This window comes from Vicia villosa, linkage group LG7, assembly GCF_029867415.1.
Source record: "Vicia villosa cultivar HV-30 ecotype Madison, WI linkage group LG7, Vvil1.0, whole genome shotgun sequence".
Taxonomy (NCBI): domain Eukaryota; kingdom Viridiplantae; phylum Streptophyta; class Magnoliopsida; order Fabales; family Fabaceae; genus Vicia; species Vicia villosa.
Window position 1 is genome coordinate 41238405 of NC_081186.1, and position 15889 is coordinate 41254293.

Consider the following 15889-nt stretch of genomic DNA (forward strand, 5'->3'; position numbering starts at 1 on the left):
TTTCAATAGTGATTGACGTTTTGACATCTCAAAGTATAATAAAAAGAAATAGGACAAATCCCATTATCTTCTAGTTATCTAAGAGGCGTTCACATAAGAATAAATAGTCGCCTTCAACTGAGGGACTCGCCCCAATATGAAGGATTCTCCCATTAATAAATAGCCTCCTTCAGTTGAGGAACTTGCCCAGACTGAGGGACTCGCCCTTTAATTAATATTTGTTTTTAGCTGAGGGACTCATCCTTTAATAAATAGTCGCATTCAGCTAAGGGACTTGACCCTTAATAAGTAGTCGCCATCACTAAGGGACTCACTAAAAGAACGAGGAGTGTACCTCACGAATGAAAAAGGTCTTAAAACTAATTATCCCTTAACAAATCCGTCGTGATTTTGAGAATATGTCGTGTTACATTTAAGTTTTCTAAACAAGGGTGCCCTCTCCCAAGAATGGTGACACCTAGGCGATATCCTTAGGTCTCGCCCTTGGCACTGACAACATGTATAATATTGTTAGTCAAAGGAGAGGGAGTCCACCACTACCCCCTAAACATCTGGGGGTCAACAACTTCTCCAAATCATGTAGGGGTAGTTGCTACCCATAAGGTTATACCCTAGGCCCAAAAAGGACTTTATAAATATCTCTCCCCCAATGGGAGGAGGACAAATCTTAACTCATACATATCACATGATACCGAGTCTCTCACCTCATATGATCAGGTCCTCAAAACCACCACAAAACACCATTATACACGACTTCTCCCTGCTGTGGGCATGCCCTAACCACCATATAATGTAATTTACCTACTAAGGCCTCTGAATGTTCATGCCCTTTAGATGGGCAACCCACACACACACACACACACACACCTATACTTTTTGACCAGTATAAGTTCCAACATCAATTTTCTAGATTTTTGCTTGAAGTGTAAACTCAAGAAAGGAAACATAACCAAATTTAATCGAGTAAGTATCATCCTCATCTTGGAACCACGCCAACAATCTTCGTATAAGAAAGGGTGGTTCCTTGGATTATGGGTGGCAAAGTAGGCTCGGCCTGTTAGGCATGTCTTTTTTGCTCAAACTTTTTTGCGGTGTGAGATAAGGTTTTAGGCATGCACCCTCTAATATGCCCCCTGCCTCATTTATTTTGCATATGGGTGATCCTCCTCACCCGCCTTCAATTTTTTGCGAGATTAGACTAAGGGTTTAGACCCGTACCCTCAATTATGCCCATCTCTTCAAAATTAACCCTGTCTCAGAATCGTTTTATAAAGAAGTGAGATAACCATTACTCACCTTCCTAGACACTCCTTTCACAAACCAATTATATATGAAAATTAGGTATGAGATGAGAAGGAAATCCCTTTCCATGCAATAGAAGATGACCTAAAATTAGTAGATATTTCCTCACTAAAGAAAGGTGTGACCTCAATCTCATACCTCGCTGAACGAGTGCCTTTCCACAAGCTAGTGACGCCTAAGATTAACATTCACAACAAATTTTTTAAGAAAGGTCAAATTAATTAGATAGAGACCATTGACATGAACCCTCATTTTCTTTTATGCTTACCAATTCTAAAGAAATTTTTATGTTATTTATTCTTTTACAACCCTATGTGTAAATTAATTATAGTATAACCTATTAATGAGTAACATGATTTTATTTCATATATTAAATAGGAACGAGGCTGAACTAGTAGAGCAAATTGCAATGAATATATTACCAAAAGTTGGAGTTTCTAACAAGTGGGGTATTAGAAAGACGCATCAACACATACAATCAAATTTCACAACAAAAACTCCAGAAATTACTTTGTACAAGTAATCTTGCGGACATGGAAGAACTGATCACAACATTACACGAACTAGCAGAACTAAAATTGGAAAAGGCCACACGTTCAAATAATTCATGTGTTTTAAGTGATTGTGATGTTATGGCTTCGTATGGGTGTGTATCGTGTGGCTTAAAAGGGACAAATAGATGCCTACATTTAAAGCAAAAGAATCGAAGGGCTTAAAAGTTACAATAGTTGCAATCCAATCGTAGTGATGGGGTATATAGATTTATAGATATATAGATGCAAGTGCAGGAACAACAACATAGATCACTTTCTCTTTAACATTGTTTTTCCTAATCATGGGTACCCTAATTAAAATAAAATGTAAAACATATGATGCTCTTTTCGGTATTTAAATTATTTTAATACTTTAATTATAAGTTTTATAACTATTATATAAATATTAATACAAATATTTTAAATAACGATCTTGGTCACATAAACACTTTTTTGGGATTTTGACTAATACATGTGTTGTGTTATAAATTGTGGTTTTATAAATTGTGGTTGCCGGTGGTATAAATTAATCACATCATTGCAAAATAAAATTTATAACGTTTTGGAAACTAACAGTGTTTCACCCCGTAACAAGATTATGTTGCAGTTGTAACGAATTTTTATTTGTAATATTTTTCTCTATCAACCCTATAAGAAAATAATATGTTTTAGAAAAGTCCAAAACAATCTTTTCTAGAAAATTCTTAATAATCATTATTTTGTACAACTATTAACTGTGTTATTTGTTTCCAAGATAAATGGATTGATTTCCTAAATAATATTGACCTTATTCTCATTCTTTCGCTCTTTCTTCTTTATAGCTATAGATTTGCTTTTTTTTTCTTCCTCTACATCTTCCTTCTTCCTCTCTCCCTTTTTCGTATTCTTTTCTAAAGATTATGTTGTTTCATACATATCACCCATTCACCACCAGATCAAACATTATTTTTTTCTAAGATAATATAATGTTTAAGAACTGAATACGTTGGTAAGTTTTTTTGTTAATTTTGTTTCCTTTTCTCAACTTGCTGAGTTCGAGATTTTAGGTTTTTTCTGAGTTGTGTTGTCATAGATTCATCTAGTTTTTTAATATAGGTGTTTGTATATAATGAATCTGATCAAATAAAAATGGATCTTATGTGCTTGAAGTCTAAAGCAAATTGAAGACAGTATGACATTTGTGGGAAGGTCAACAAAATAAGTGAGATCTCAAGGGAAGAAAATTCAATAACCTTCTAACAATGTTTTGTTTTTTTAACGTTTTCAGCAACATAAACAAGTAATTGCTTACCCTTGTGTTCTTTTTCTTCTCTTTTTTTTGCAGCTTAATTTGTACAAATGAGAATCATGTCCTGGTGTACCATTGAGTCCGATTCTGTATAACTACGGTTGAATTTTGCAGCTTAATTTTTAGGGTTTTTGTTTGTTATTGATTTTGATTACTGCATTGCTTTAAAGTATCTATTTTTTTATATGTGTATTTAGAGAACTTATTCAGCAAATACAAGTGAAACGAGTACAAGTAATTAGTTTGCTGAATATTTGATATTTTTTTAAATTTTTTTCGTTTGATTTTTGTTTCCTATTTATGATATTGAATTGGTTTGATATGCCCTAAACCCGTTAACCCAATAGTCTTAGGTAAGTGTACTTCTCAATCTGTCTTGAACTTTAATGATGGTTATAATTGTGATATTTAATTAGTGAATATTTGTCTGCCCTTTATATGGGGATTCCATACTTAATTGCAGGCCTGTTTATGGATTGATTTTTCTTTTCAAAGGGCGTCCAGGAGAAAAGAATGAACGTGCTGTAATCAAAGATCTCAACCTCAATAATAGGGTTTAGCATTACAACTTTTGATTTATGATTTAACGTGATTGTAACTTCTAATTTTTGATTTAATGTGATTGAAACTCTTGATTTCTTAGTATTAATAGTCCAAGCAATGTGGTATCTACTTTGGAACCTGAATCTCATATAACTCCTATTAATTTTTAATTAGGTATACTTTTTCAAATTGGTAAAGAAATATTATATAACAAGTGTTATCAATCAAAAAAAGATGAAGAATTCAATTGTTTAGTCAATTTTCATTAATAAATTAGTTTATTTGGCTTTCAATTTGAAATTCATGTTATGTTTGATATTAATTATTTATTTTTCAATTTTGTAATGACCAGTAATAAGTTTAAGGCAAAATACTCTTTTTGATCCCGTATGTTAATCTCAGTGTTCATTTTGGTCCCTTAACTTCAAAAAGTTTTATATTGGTCCCTTAACTCTTCAAAAGGTGTCATTTTAGTCTTTTTGGCATATTAGCGACGGATTTAGCGATCGATTTTTGAGTTTTTCCGTCGCTAATATGACAAAAAGACTAAAATGACACCTTTTGAATAGTTAAGGGACCAATTTGAAACTTTTTGAAGTTATGGGACTAAAATGAACTCCGAGGTTAACTTACGGGACTAAAAAGAGTATTTTGCCTAAGTTTAATTTTGGAATGATTCAGAATTGTCGTAGGATAAAGATTCAGAATTATTTATTTTTCAATTTTGTAATGATCATTAAAAAATTTAATTTTGGAACGATTCTGAATTATTTGTAGGATGATGATTCACTACAAAAAATGTGTTCTCCTGCGACATATATTAGCGGCGTGTTTTACACGTCACAGGTTGCGACGTGTTACCCACGTCACAACAAACTTTTATATTAAAAAAAATCAGTCCAACGTTATAATCAGACTTGTCAGAGGGTTTTTATTAAACAGTTGCGACATGTGAGTCACGTCGCTACTATAAAGTAAAAAATAAAAAAATACAAACGTTAATGTTGTAGCTGGAGGGAGATTTGAATTTTTTTTAAATTTTGTAGCGACGTTATCCCCACGTCACAACCTTTTACTTGGGAAAATAACTCTGCCACTTGTACAGATGTGGCAGAGTATGTAACAATTGTTATGACTGTTTGAGTGTAGCGACGTGTAACCCACGTGGCAATGTTGCGACGTGATGTTAACGTCGCTGATGTGTTAATTAATACACGCAATTTTCTTCTTCCCCTTTACCATTTATGACGCATTTTCTTCTTCTTGTTCTATGCAACTCTCTCCAAAATCCCCCATTTCCTACAAACCCAAACTTTCTCCTCTCCCAAAATCCCCAAACTTTCAATCTCATTCAATTGCACTACAAGGTATTCAAAATATTTTATAATTTTGTGTTCATACTGTGTTTTATGCTGTCAATATATAGTTTAATTTTTTTTTTCATTTAATTTGAAGGAAGAAGAAGGTGAAGGAGGAGAAGAAGGTGAAGGAAGAAGAAGGTGAAGGAAGAAGAAGGAGGAGTAGATTGAAGAAGAGGTAAGTTTTTACATTTTTTTAGGTTATTTTTTTAATTAAGTTATTTTTTAATTAGGTTATTATAAAACGAAATTATAGATTAAATATTATGTTGTTGTTTAAATTTAATTAGGATATTAATTTAGGGTGTAATATATTTTCCAATGTTGTTTAAATATTAATAGAAAAATGTTTAGATTTATTATGTTAGAAAAATGTTTAGAATAATATTGTATATGTATTTAAGAAAAATGTTTAGATTTATTATGTTAGAAAAATGTTGTATAAAAAAACTATTAGAAAAACTATTATATATGTATTTTAGAATTTTAAAGATTAATAGAAAAATGTTTAGATTTATTTTTAAAATCTGTTTTTTATTTTCTAAATAAAATATATGTATTTTATGATATTAATCTTAAAAAATGAATATTAATAAAAAAGAATATATGTTAAATAGAAAAAGAATATATGTTATGTTATTGTTATTATATTAAAAATACATTTTTTTTATATTAAAATATATATTAAAAGTAGAATATATATTATATATGTATATTTAAAATAAAATAAAATATAATATGATTATATGTTATATTTATAAAATTGAAATATATATGTTATTGTTATTAAATTGAAAATACATTTTTTTAAATTAAAATTTATATTAAAAGTATAATATATATTATATATGTATATTTAAAATAAAAAAATATAAGTAATCACGTGCATCATAAATAATGTTTAGATTTATTTTTAAAATCTGTTTTTTATTTTCAAAATAAAATATATGTATTTTATGATATTAATCTTAAAAACTGAATATTACTAAAAAAGAATATATGTTAAATAGAAAAAGAATATATGTTATGTTATTGTTATTATATTAAAAATACGTTTTTTTTTTTAATTAAAATAGATATTAAAAGTAGAATATATGTTATATGGTATATTTAAAATAAAATAAAATATAATATGATTATATGGTATATTTCTAAAATTGAAATATATGTTATTGTTATTAAATTGAAAATACATTTTTTTAAATTAAAATATATATTAAAAGTATAATATATATTATTTATGTATATTTAAAATAAAAAAATATAACATGTGTAGTTCAAAATATAACATGTGTAGTTAAAAATATTTAATAGTAGTATTTTTAATATAACATGTGTAGTTAAAAATATAACATGTGTAGTTAAAAATATTAGTAGTATTTTTATTAAATAATATTTTTAATATGTGTAGTATTTTTAAAATGTGTAGTTAATAAAATAGTAACTTTATGGTTAACATATATTCAATATAACATGTGTAGTATACGTCTAAGAATAATATTAAGTTGATTAATATTACTAACTCAAAATGACAATGATTGAATAAATATGCAGTATGGAATATTATCGGTATTATCGTAGTTGGATGTACGATAGAACATTTTCAGGAAGAATGGGATTTAAACCCAATTTTATAGTTGGAGTTGAAGGGTTTATCAGTTGGGCGTTTGCTCAGGAATTATGTCGAAGCGAAGGAGGAGTTAGGTGTCTCTGTCTTAAATGTGAATGTAGACCAATAATTAGTGACCCACGGGAAATAACATCTCATTTGAATAGAAGGGGTTTCATTGCAAATTATTGGGTTTGGACGTTTAACGGTGAAGAACTGCCTAGTAACGTACCAGAGACTAGCAACTCTCATGCTTCAAGTTGTCGGCCGCCTGTGGAATATGAGGAAAACTTTAATCTGACTGGTGACATGGTTGAGGATGCTTTTGGTATGAATGTGACCTATGATGAACCTGAAGATTTTGGTGGGGAAGAGTTGCCGAATGAGGAAGCGCAGAAATTTTATCAATTGTTGAATGAGATGAATACGCCGTTGTTTGATGGATCGTCTGACTCAAAGTTATCAATGTGTGTGAGATTGTTGGCCGCCAAGGCAAATTGGAATGTTCCTGATCAGTGTTTGGAATTCTTCGTAAAAATGATGTTGGACTCAACTGCAATGAAAGACAACTTGCCTACAACATTTTATGAAGCAAAGAAGTTGGTGTCGAAGTTGGGCTTAAGAGTAAGAAAGATTGATTGTTGCATTAATGGTTGTATGTTGTTTTACGACAATGAGTTTGGTACTCAAGATGGGTTGTTGGAGGAATGTAAGTTTTGTATGAGTCCAAGATATAAAGTTCCCAGTAGAGCCGTTAACACTAATCAAGACCGTGTAGCAGTAAAGTCCATGTTTTATCTTCCGATAATACCAAGGTTAAAAAGAATGTTTGCTTCAATGCACAGTGCAAGTCAAATGACATGGCATCACACAAATAAAACAAGTCCAGGCACTATGCGGCATCCATCTGATGGCGAGGCATGGAAGCATTTTGATCGAATACATCCTGATTTTGCCGCAAAACCTAGAAATGTCAGGCTTGGATTATGCTCAGATGGTTTTACTCCTTATGTTCAAGCGTCGAGAAGTATGTATTCTTGTTGGCCAGTTATTGTAACCCCTTACAACCTCCCTCCTGAGATGTGCATGACAAAACCATACATGTTTTTGACGTGCGTCATTCCAGGACCTTCGAGTCCAAAAGCAGGAATTGATGTGTATTTACAACCTTTAATTGATGATTTGAAGAGATTGTGGATTGGAGAATGGACTTATGATATATCACGTAAAGAAAACTTTACAATGCGAGCTTCCTTGATGTGGACCATCAACGACTTTCCAACATATGGCATGTTGTCTGGTTGGGGTACGCATGGCAAAATGGGTTGTCCGCATTTCATGGGAAACAACAAAGGGTTCACGTTGGATAAAGGTGGGAAAAGTTCGTGGTTTGACTGTCACCGCATATTCCTACCACGAAATCACTCCTATAGAAGAAACATGACAAACTTTAAAAAAGATGTACGAGTGAAAGATTTGCCTCCGCCACGATTGTCACCATGGGCTATATGGGAACAAGTTAGTGAGCTACCAAAATTTACAGATACTGGCAAAGAATGCCGAATTGAAGGATACGGAGTCACGCACAATTGGACAAAAAGAAGTATATTTTGGGACCTCCCGTATTGGAAAGATAACTTGTTGCACCATAATCTAGATGTTATGCATATTGAGAAGAATTTTTTTGATAATGTATTTAACACAGTGATGGACGTGAAAGGCAAAACAAAAGATGATGAAAAGGCCAGACAAGACATGGAAAAATGGTGTAACAGAAGAGAGTTGGAGTTGAAGCCTCTACCGAATGGAAAGTTATTAAAACCCAAGGCTTATTTCACTCTGACTTCCCAAGAAGCTAAAGTTGTTTGTCGATGGCTAAAAGATTTAAGAATGCCCGATGGGTATTCATCAAATTTATCAAGGTGTGCTGACCCTAACACTGGGAAGTTGCATGGAATGAAAAGTCACGATTGTCACATTTTTATGGAACAATTGTTACCAATTGCATTTGGCTCGCTACCCAAACATGTTCTTGATCCACTAACTGAAATTAGTCAGTTTTTTAGAGATATTTATGCGTCAGCTTTAAAAGTGGAAGACATCATGAAGTTGGACCAAAACATTGCAATCATTCTTTGTAAGTTGGAACAAGTATTTCCGCCTGGTTTCTTTGACTCCATGGAACATTTACCTGTGCATCTTGCATATGAAGCTTTTCTTGGTGGACCAGTTCAATATAGGTGGATGTATTTGTTTGAAAGGTTCATGGGTGATTCAAAGCGATCAGTGAAGAATAAAGCAAGAGTTGAAGGTTCTATATGTGCACATTACCTGCATCGAGAAACATCACATTTTTGCAGTCATTATTTCAATCACTTGATGTTAACTCCTAGAACCATACGGAATCCGGTAAATGTCAACCAGAGGAGTCAATTCACCTTATCAGTATTCGGTATTCCAGGTCGACCTTCTGGAAAGAAGAGTGTGCATTGGTTGACCCAGAAAGAAATGCAATCCGCACATGTCCATGTCTTGATCAAGTGCGTTGAAGTTAAACAATACCTTGAGTAAGTTTACCCAATTTTTTTTACCTTTGTTGACAATGTCTGTATACCAAACTTATTTAACTTATGGTGTATATTTTGTAGGGAATTTAACAATGCCTATTTTCATAGTACCAGTGTACAGTCAACATCCGGCGTCATTCATGCTCAATTTCCCTTATGGTTCAAGCAAAGATTGTCTACCGTGTTTCCACCAACTCCAAAAATACTCCATTTGAGAAACTTGGCAGAAGGCCCTATCCAAAGCGTAAATGATTGGCACACATACTTCGTGAACGGATATAAGTCTCACACTGAGGCATGGACCGAAGGGAAAAAAACCATAAACAATGGTGTATTTGTAAAAGGAGTTACATATGGTGGTGAAGATGACTTTTATGGAGTTATTAAACATATCTACGAGTTGGTATACCATTACTTGGATTCAGAAAATAAAGTTGTCTTGTTTTATTGTGAATGGTATGATCCAAGTAGAGGCACAAAAATAGACAAGTCATACGGTACTGTTGAGATTCAAATGAACCGAAAATACAAAGAGTATGACCCTTTCATAATGTCAAATATTGTTAGGCAAGTTTATTATGTACCTTATCCTTCATTTGTGACACGTAAAAGAGGATGGTGTGTTGTAATAAAAACAAAACCGCAAGGTCATATTGAAAATGGCGATCAAGTAAAAGATGTTGCCTATCAAGTTGATGATGTTGATCAAATTAATGAAGTGGTTGCAGCTGAAGACATTACAAGTTTTTCTGATACAACTGTTGAGGGACATCAAGTTGATGCATCTATATTGTTTGTTGAAAATAATGTGGATGAAGAGAATGATGAAGAGTTTGAATCTGATGACAACAACGAAGAGAATGACGAAGAGAATGACGAATAGAATGACGAAGAGAACGACGAAGAGATTGATGAAGAGAATGATGTGGATAGCGAAGATGAAGAATAACTAAACATTGAATGTATATTTATGTGTTAATGAATATCTATTTATGTGTTAATGAATATCTATTTATGTGTTAATGGATATCTATTAAATATATATTTATGTGTTAATGAATATCTATTTATTTGTTAATGAATATATATTGATCTTAATGAATTTATTATCTTTGTTGATGAATAATAAAATAGGTAAAATGCCACCTAAGAGTAAAGATAGTGGTAAGAAGTCCCAACGTCCGAGGATAGTAGTATGTGACGCGCCTCACATGGCCGAGTGTCCCCGCCCTCAGAGTGTTGATCCTATGTCTTTAGCCAGTACTGAGGCTTTTACCCTATTACTCTCCTCCCACACATTCCTGTCTGGGGTACCTGCATCTTTTCAGTACTCAGCGGTACCGCCATCCTTCCAGCATCCTGGTGTGCCCTCGTCCTTCCAACAGGCAGGAGGACCTAGCTTTCCATTCACACATACTGGTGTGCCCCCGCCCAGCTTTCCATTCGCCCATACTGTCATGCCTTCATCCTTCCAGCAGACTGGAGGATCTGGTTTTTCATATCCCATGCAGATGACTTCATCCTTCCAGCAGACGGGAGGATCCAGCAGTACACGTCCGACACAGGCTGGACGATCTCCTAGTCCACACCTCACACAGGCTGGACGATCTCCCCGTCCACGTCCGACACAGGCTGGACGATCTCCTAGTCCACGCCCCACACAGGTTGGAGGCTCACGCACCCCACATCCCACACATGTACCAGCCCGTGAGGTTGATGAGGCAGTTGATGAGATAGATGGAGCTGATCTTCGTGGGAGGGATGATCCCGATGAGATTCATGTCGTTGACGGTAGATTTTGGATTCAGCCCGAAGGAAGCAAGTAAGTTTCCTATTTAAAAACTTTTATAGTATGTATACATTTTCATTTTTTGTATAAATTTATATCTAACATTTTAATTTTTTGTTTCAGTTTTACACCGAGTCGGACTGCTGCTAGGATTGTTAACTATATAATTCAGCAGATGTATAAATCAACTTTTAAGAGCTATGGGGACGTCGAAAATAAAGATGAATGGTTTAGAATGTTTAAGGTATTGTTATTTATTTAAGTTGTGCATTTAATTTATTTTTTTAGTTATGGTTATTTAAATGAAATTCTCATTATAATTACTTAACATTTTATTTTAATGTCATACAAAACATTATTGCAGGAAAAATGTGTGTGGGATCCATTGAGTGAAAAAGCCGTTCAGAAAGTTTTCAATACTAGATGCTCTAAAAGAATGTCTGATATGCTGCGGCGAGTAAGGGAGAATTATGAGCTTTACGGCATCCGTCCTAGCTGGATAGGCGAGGAGGTTTTTCAGGAGCTTGTAATATATTGGAGGACTCCAGAATTCCGGGCTAAATCAGAAACTTTTAAGAAGATGAGGGCATCTGAAAAGGGCGGTTGTGTCAACACAGTTGGAAGTATTAGCACCGCCGAGCATGCCCGACGATTGGTAAAAATTTTAAAATTTTTAAGTTACATCTTTATTCATAATATATTTTACTAATTATTTTTAATTATATTATTTAGGCTAAGGAGTTGGGGAGAAGATCATTGATGCCTGAGCTGATTTCGAGGACCCAGACAAGGAGATCGGGAGGTGTTGTCGACGAGCGCACGAAGATGTATCTTGTAAGTGAAATTTACGTTGTTTATTTTTTTTAAATTAATACAAAATTTGTGACGTGAATTTCATGTGGCAATTGATAAATTGCCACGTGAAAATCATGTGGCAAATCATAAGTTGTGGCGTGAAAATCACGTGACAACTTTTTAATATATTTTAATTTATAGTATGTACATATTTATTTAGTATAATTAAATATGCATTTAAATATTTAACTTAAATTTTTTTTATTGAATATGTGTGCAGGAAGAATATGATAGACTGCTTGCCATTTTTCTGGAAAATAATCCTTAATTCATGCCAGCAGAGGGGGAGCCGCTTAACGCGGATGTTGATCACTATATTTGGTGTGAGGTTATTAAAGAAAAAGGGCCTAATGGTTGCTTTTTTGGGGCTGGAAATTTGGCGTCCAGCTATAGACGTGGTGACCGCAATCTGTTTCAAAGAGTTCAGGATGGAGAGGGTGGATCGCGTCAACCAAATCTGACACAGGAACAAACTGAATTAATAAGGCAATTGGCGAGACGCGAAAATGAGGCCCGGATGGAGATGATGCGGAAGAAGCAGTCTGATATGGAGGAGCAGCATGCGCGACAGATAGAGGGCACTATGAAGAAGCAAGCTGAGATGGAGGAGCAGATGAGACGGTTTATGCAAGGAGGTGGAAATTACAGTAATGCTCCTCCTCAAGAGCCGGAGGATGACGGAGTGGCTGGTGATTTTAATCCGGATAATTATTTTCCGAATGATGCCTCTTAAAAACATTTTGTATTTTATTTGTTTTTAATTTATTTTTATGTAAATTATTCTACATTTTAATTTATTAAAATATTGGTTTTAAATTTTTAGTTTTATTTAATTGAATTTATTATATAAAGTTTATTATATGAATTTATTTTTTAAAATTTTATTATATAAATTTTATTATATAAATTATATTTTATAGATTTTATTATATAAATTTTATTTTATAGATTTCATTATATAAATTTTATTATATATAAATTTTATTATATATATTTTATTATATATATTTTATTATATATTAATTAATTATATAAAACCAATAAAATCAATCACATCCTGCGTAATTAAATTTTTAAAAAAAAAAGCATTTAATGTAGCAAAGTGGAAACCACGTTGCTACATTGGTCAACTTCACACTTTTCCACATCTGCCACACCTGCTGTGTGTGCAGGTAGCTGTTTCCCATGTCATCATGTTGCGACGTTGGAGTTACGTCGCTACTTTCTGACGTGGTCTCCACGTCGCTACGTAGTTGCCACTTTAGCTCCTGCGACATGTTGGCCCACGTCGCTATTTTTTTGTTGCCACGTGATGTTGTATGTTGCGACGTGCTATCCACGTCGCTGCAGAGCATCTTTTTTGTAGTGATTTAGAATTGTTTGTAGGATGTTAGTATGATTTATGAGCTTCATGCTCTGGTGCTTGATATAGACCTATTTCAAATTGTCAATATTAGTAGTCTAATTATTTAATATAAAAATATTGATATGATATATGATAAATTTTAATTTTTTTTTAAACAAAAAGGATTATATATATATAATCAAAAGAAAAGGATTACAAGAGACACAAGAGGGGGACCAAGGCAAAACCTTTCATAAACAAAGCCTAAGTCTAGGGGTTCCCGCTTTGTCTAATAAGTAATCTGAGAAAATGTCCCTATGCACAACATTAAACCAGGAGAAAGATTTGCTCTTTAAGGCGAGGTTAGCTAATATGTCCGTACAAAAATTGGCTTCACAAAAGATATGAGTGACTCGGAAATCAATGGAAATCGTATACGCCCAACACTTAAGCCAACGAGATTTAATTTTCTACTGCACCAAGGTAGAATCAGAAAAGGCCTTAGCAACAAATATACAGTCTGTTTCCAGCCGAAACTTAGACCAATGCATATCCTTAGCTTTTTCAATTGCCAAAACTTCTGCCATGAACTCCGCCAACACAGGAGATCCCTCACCCAGAAAAATACAAAAACTGATGATATGGTTTGCTTGATTATCACGGAAAATTCCCCCATCGGCTGTGAGTATGAGAGAACTGGAAGCCGTTTCGTCTATGTTACACTTAATCCAATCATTAATGGGAGGGCACCATATGATATCAATTGACACCATAGGTTTACGAGGCTGAATATTAATATCAAATTTCTTCAGAAAATAGAAGCTGTTAACTGAGTTATCAACTCTTTTTGAAGTTAGCTTTCCCACTAATTTTGCTCTAGCCATTAGCATAGAGATGCATCTCTTCCAATGCACATGCTTGTCTTCAAACCTGGATAAATTCCGAGCATGCCATATATGATAGCAAATGCAAACAATACTGTCCTTGAGTACTGCCAAGGCTTGGGGATTCCATTCACCTTTAAACAACTGAATACAGTCAGACAAGGAGCTGAAAGTCAGAGGAATCTACAACATACTACTAAACCAATTCCAAATGCTTGCTGCAAAAGAATAGTCGAAAAAATGATGCTTAGAGTTTTCCTCTTTACAACCATAGAGCGTACACTTCGAGGGATAGGAGAATCCTCTCAGAATTAGATTCTCATCAGTAGGGATTTTATTGTTCATTAGCCTCCAAACCAACATTGAATGGGTCGGGGCTGAATTAGAGTCCCAAGGGAAAGCTGCCCAATTCTTCAAACTATCAGTTTTTTATCAAGTTGTAAGCAATCTTAATGGATAGCATACCATTTTCCATATTTCTCCATGCGAAAGTATCTTCAAGCTCCATATCAGTAATGAAGAAAGGACTGATAGTGTCCATAAGATAAGGCAATACTGTGAGAATGTTATCATGTATTGACCAAGCATTGGAACTCCAGCAGTCTGCCACTTTTGTAATGAACTTGGCATGGAAAAATTATGGAATCTTGTATTTGAAAGCAAAACTTCCCCTGTCCAATTGTCAAGCCAAAAGTTAATCTTCTTGTCATTCCCTAAGATCCAAACACTGTTATCAATAACAGTGTCATGCCACTATTTCAGCCCTTTCCAAAGAGAAGATTTTATTGAGTAATTAATGATTCTTCCATTCCTAAAAACCCTTACAGCCAAGAGAGTTGCCCAAGGCTGGCTGTAACGCCCATAAATGTGTTTTTCTGATTAATTGTGATGTTTGCTACATTTTCCTAAATTTTACCGTTTTTGAGTCGAGTCAGTCGGTAAATATTAATTATGCTAATATTTTACTTATTACTTTCCATGTGTGTAATTATTATGTTTTGGGTGTTAATTGGTTAGAATTAATGTTTAGTGACATTTGGGCCAAAATTAGAATTTATGAGAGTTAAGAGGGTGAAAATGAGAAGTAGAGAAATAGAAAGAGATATAGAGAGAAAAAGAGATATTTTGAGATATTTTGAGATAGAAAGAAAGAGAGCTTGTGAAGAGAAGAGAAAGAAGAAAAAAACAAAGAGAAGAAGAGAAGTGTAGGAATCCAAACCAAGCTAGAGCCAAGAATCTAACCAAGGTAAGGGGGATGAATCTAGTTTATCTTGATTGTATGGTTCTTATAGTTTTGTGTGTTTTGTTCTTGTTCTTGCTCTTTTCTAAGCTTGATCAACAATGGTAAATTGGGTGTTTTGTGAGCTTTGAAGTTATAAACTTGATTTTGTGGTGTGTATGTGTACTATGATGATAGATATTCCCATGGATCATGTTTGTTTTTCATTTCTCCATGTTTTCTTGCTCATGAAGAAATTGTTAGGTTAATTGACATTTAGTGAGTGAGCCATGGATCATTGATTGATAGAGTGAATATATGGCATGTATGGGTTGTGTAGGATGTGTAGGGAAGCTTATTTGAGGTTTTGAGAGGATTGGATGGGGTTTTGCAGGTCTGTAGCAGAACTGATTTTTCTAGGTTTACGCAGGTCCGCTGAGCGGAGGGGGTCCGCTGAGCGGAGGTCCTTTTGCAGAGAAATCTCTGTGAAGGTCCGCTGAGCGGAGGTTCTGTAATTTTTGTTTGATGATTCCCTGTCTGGGTCCGCTGAGCGGAGCTCAAGCGGACTGTGCGAAATTTTGTTTTCCAAACTTTGTT

At 33.9% G+C, this 15889-nt stretch overlaps 1 protein-coding gene across 1 annotated transcript; it reads right to left on the minus strand.

The window, feature by feature from the left end:
* Positions 1-13659: 13659 nt before the first annotated feature.
* Positions 13660-14073, minus strand: LOC131618921 (uncharacterized). Its single transcript, XM_058890071.1, has one exon. The coding sequence runs from the start codon at positions 14071-14073 to the stop codon at positions 13660-13662; it is 414 nt and encodes a 137-aa protein (XP_058746054.1).
* Positions 14074-15889: the final 1816 nt, after the last annotated feature.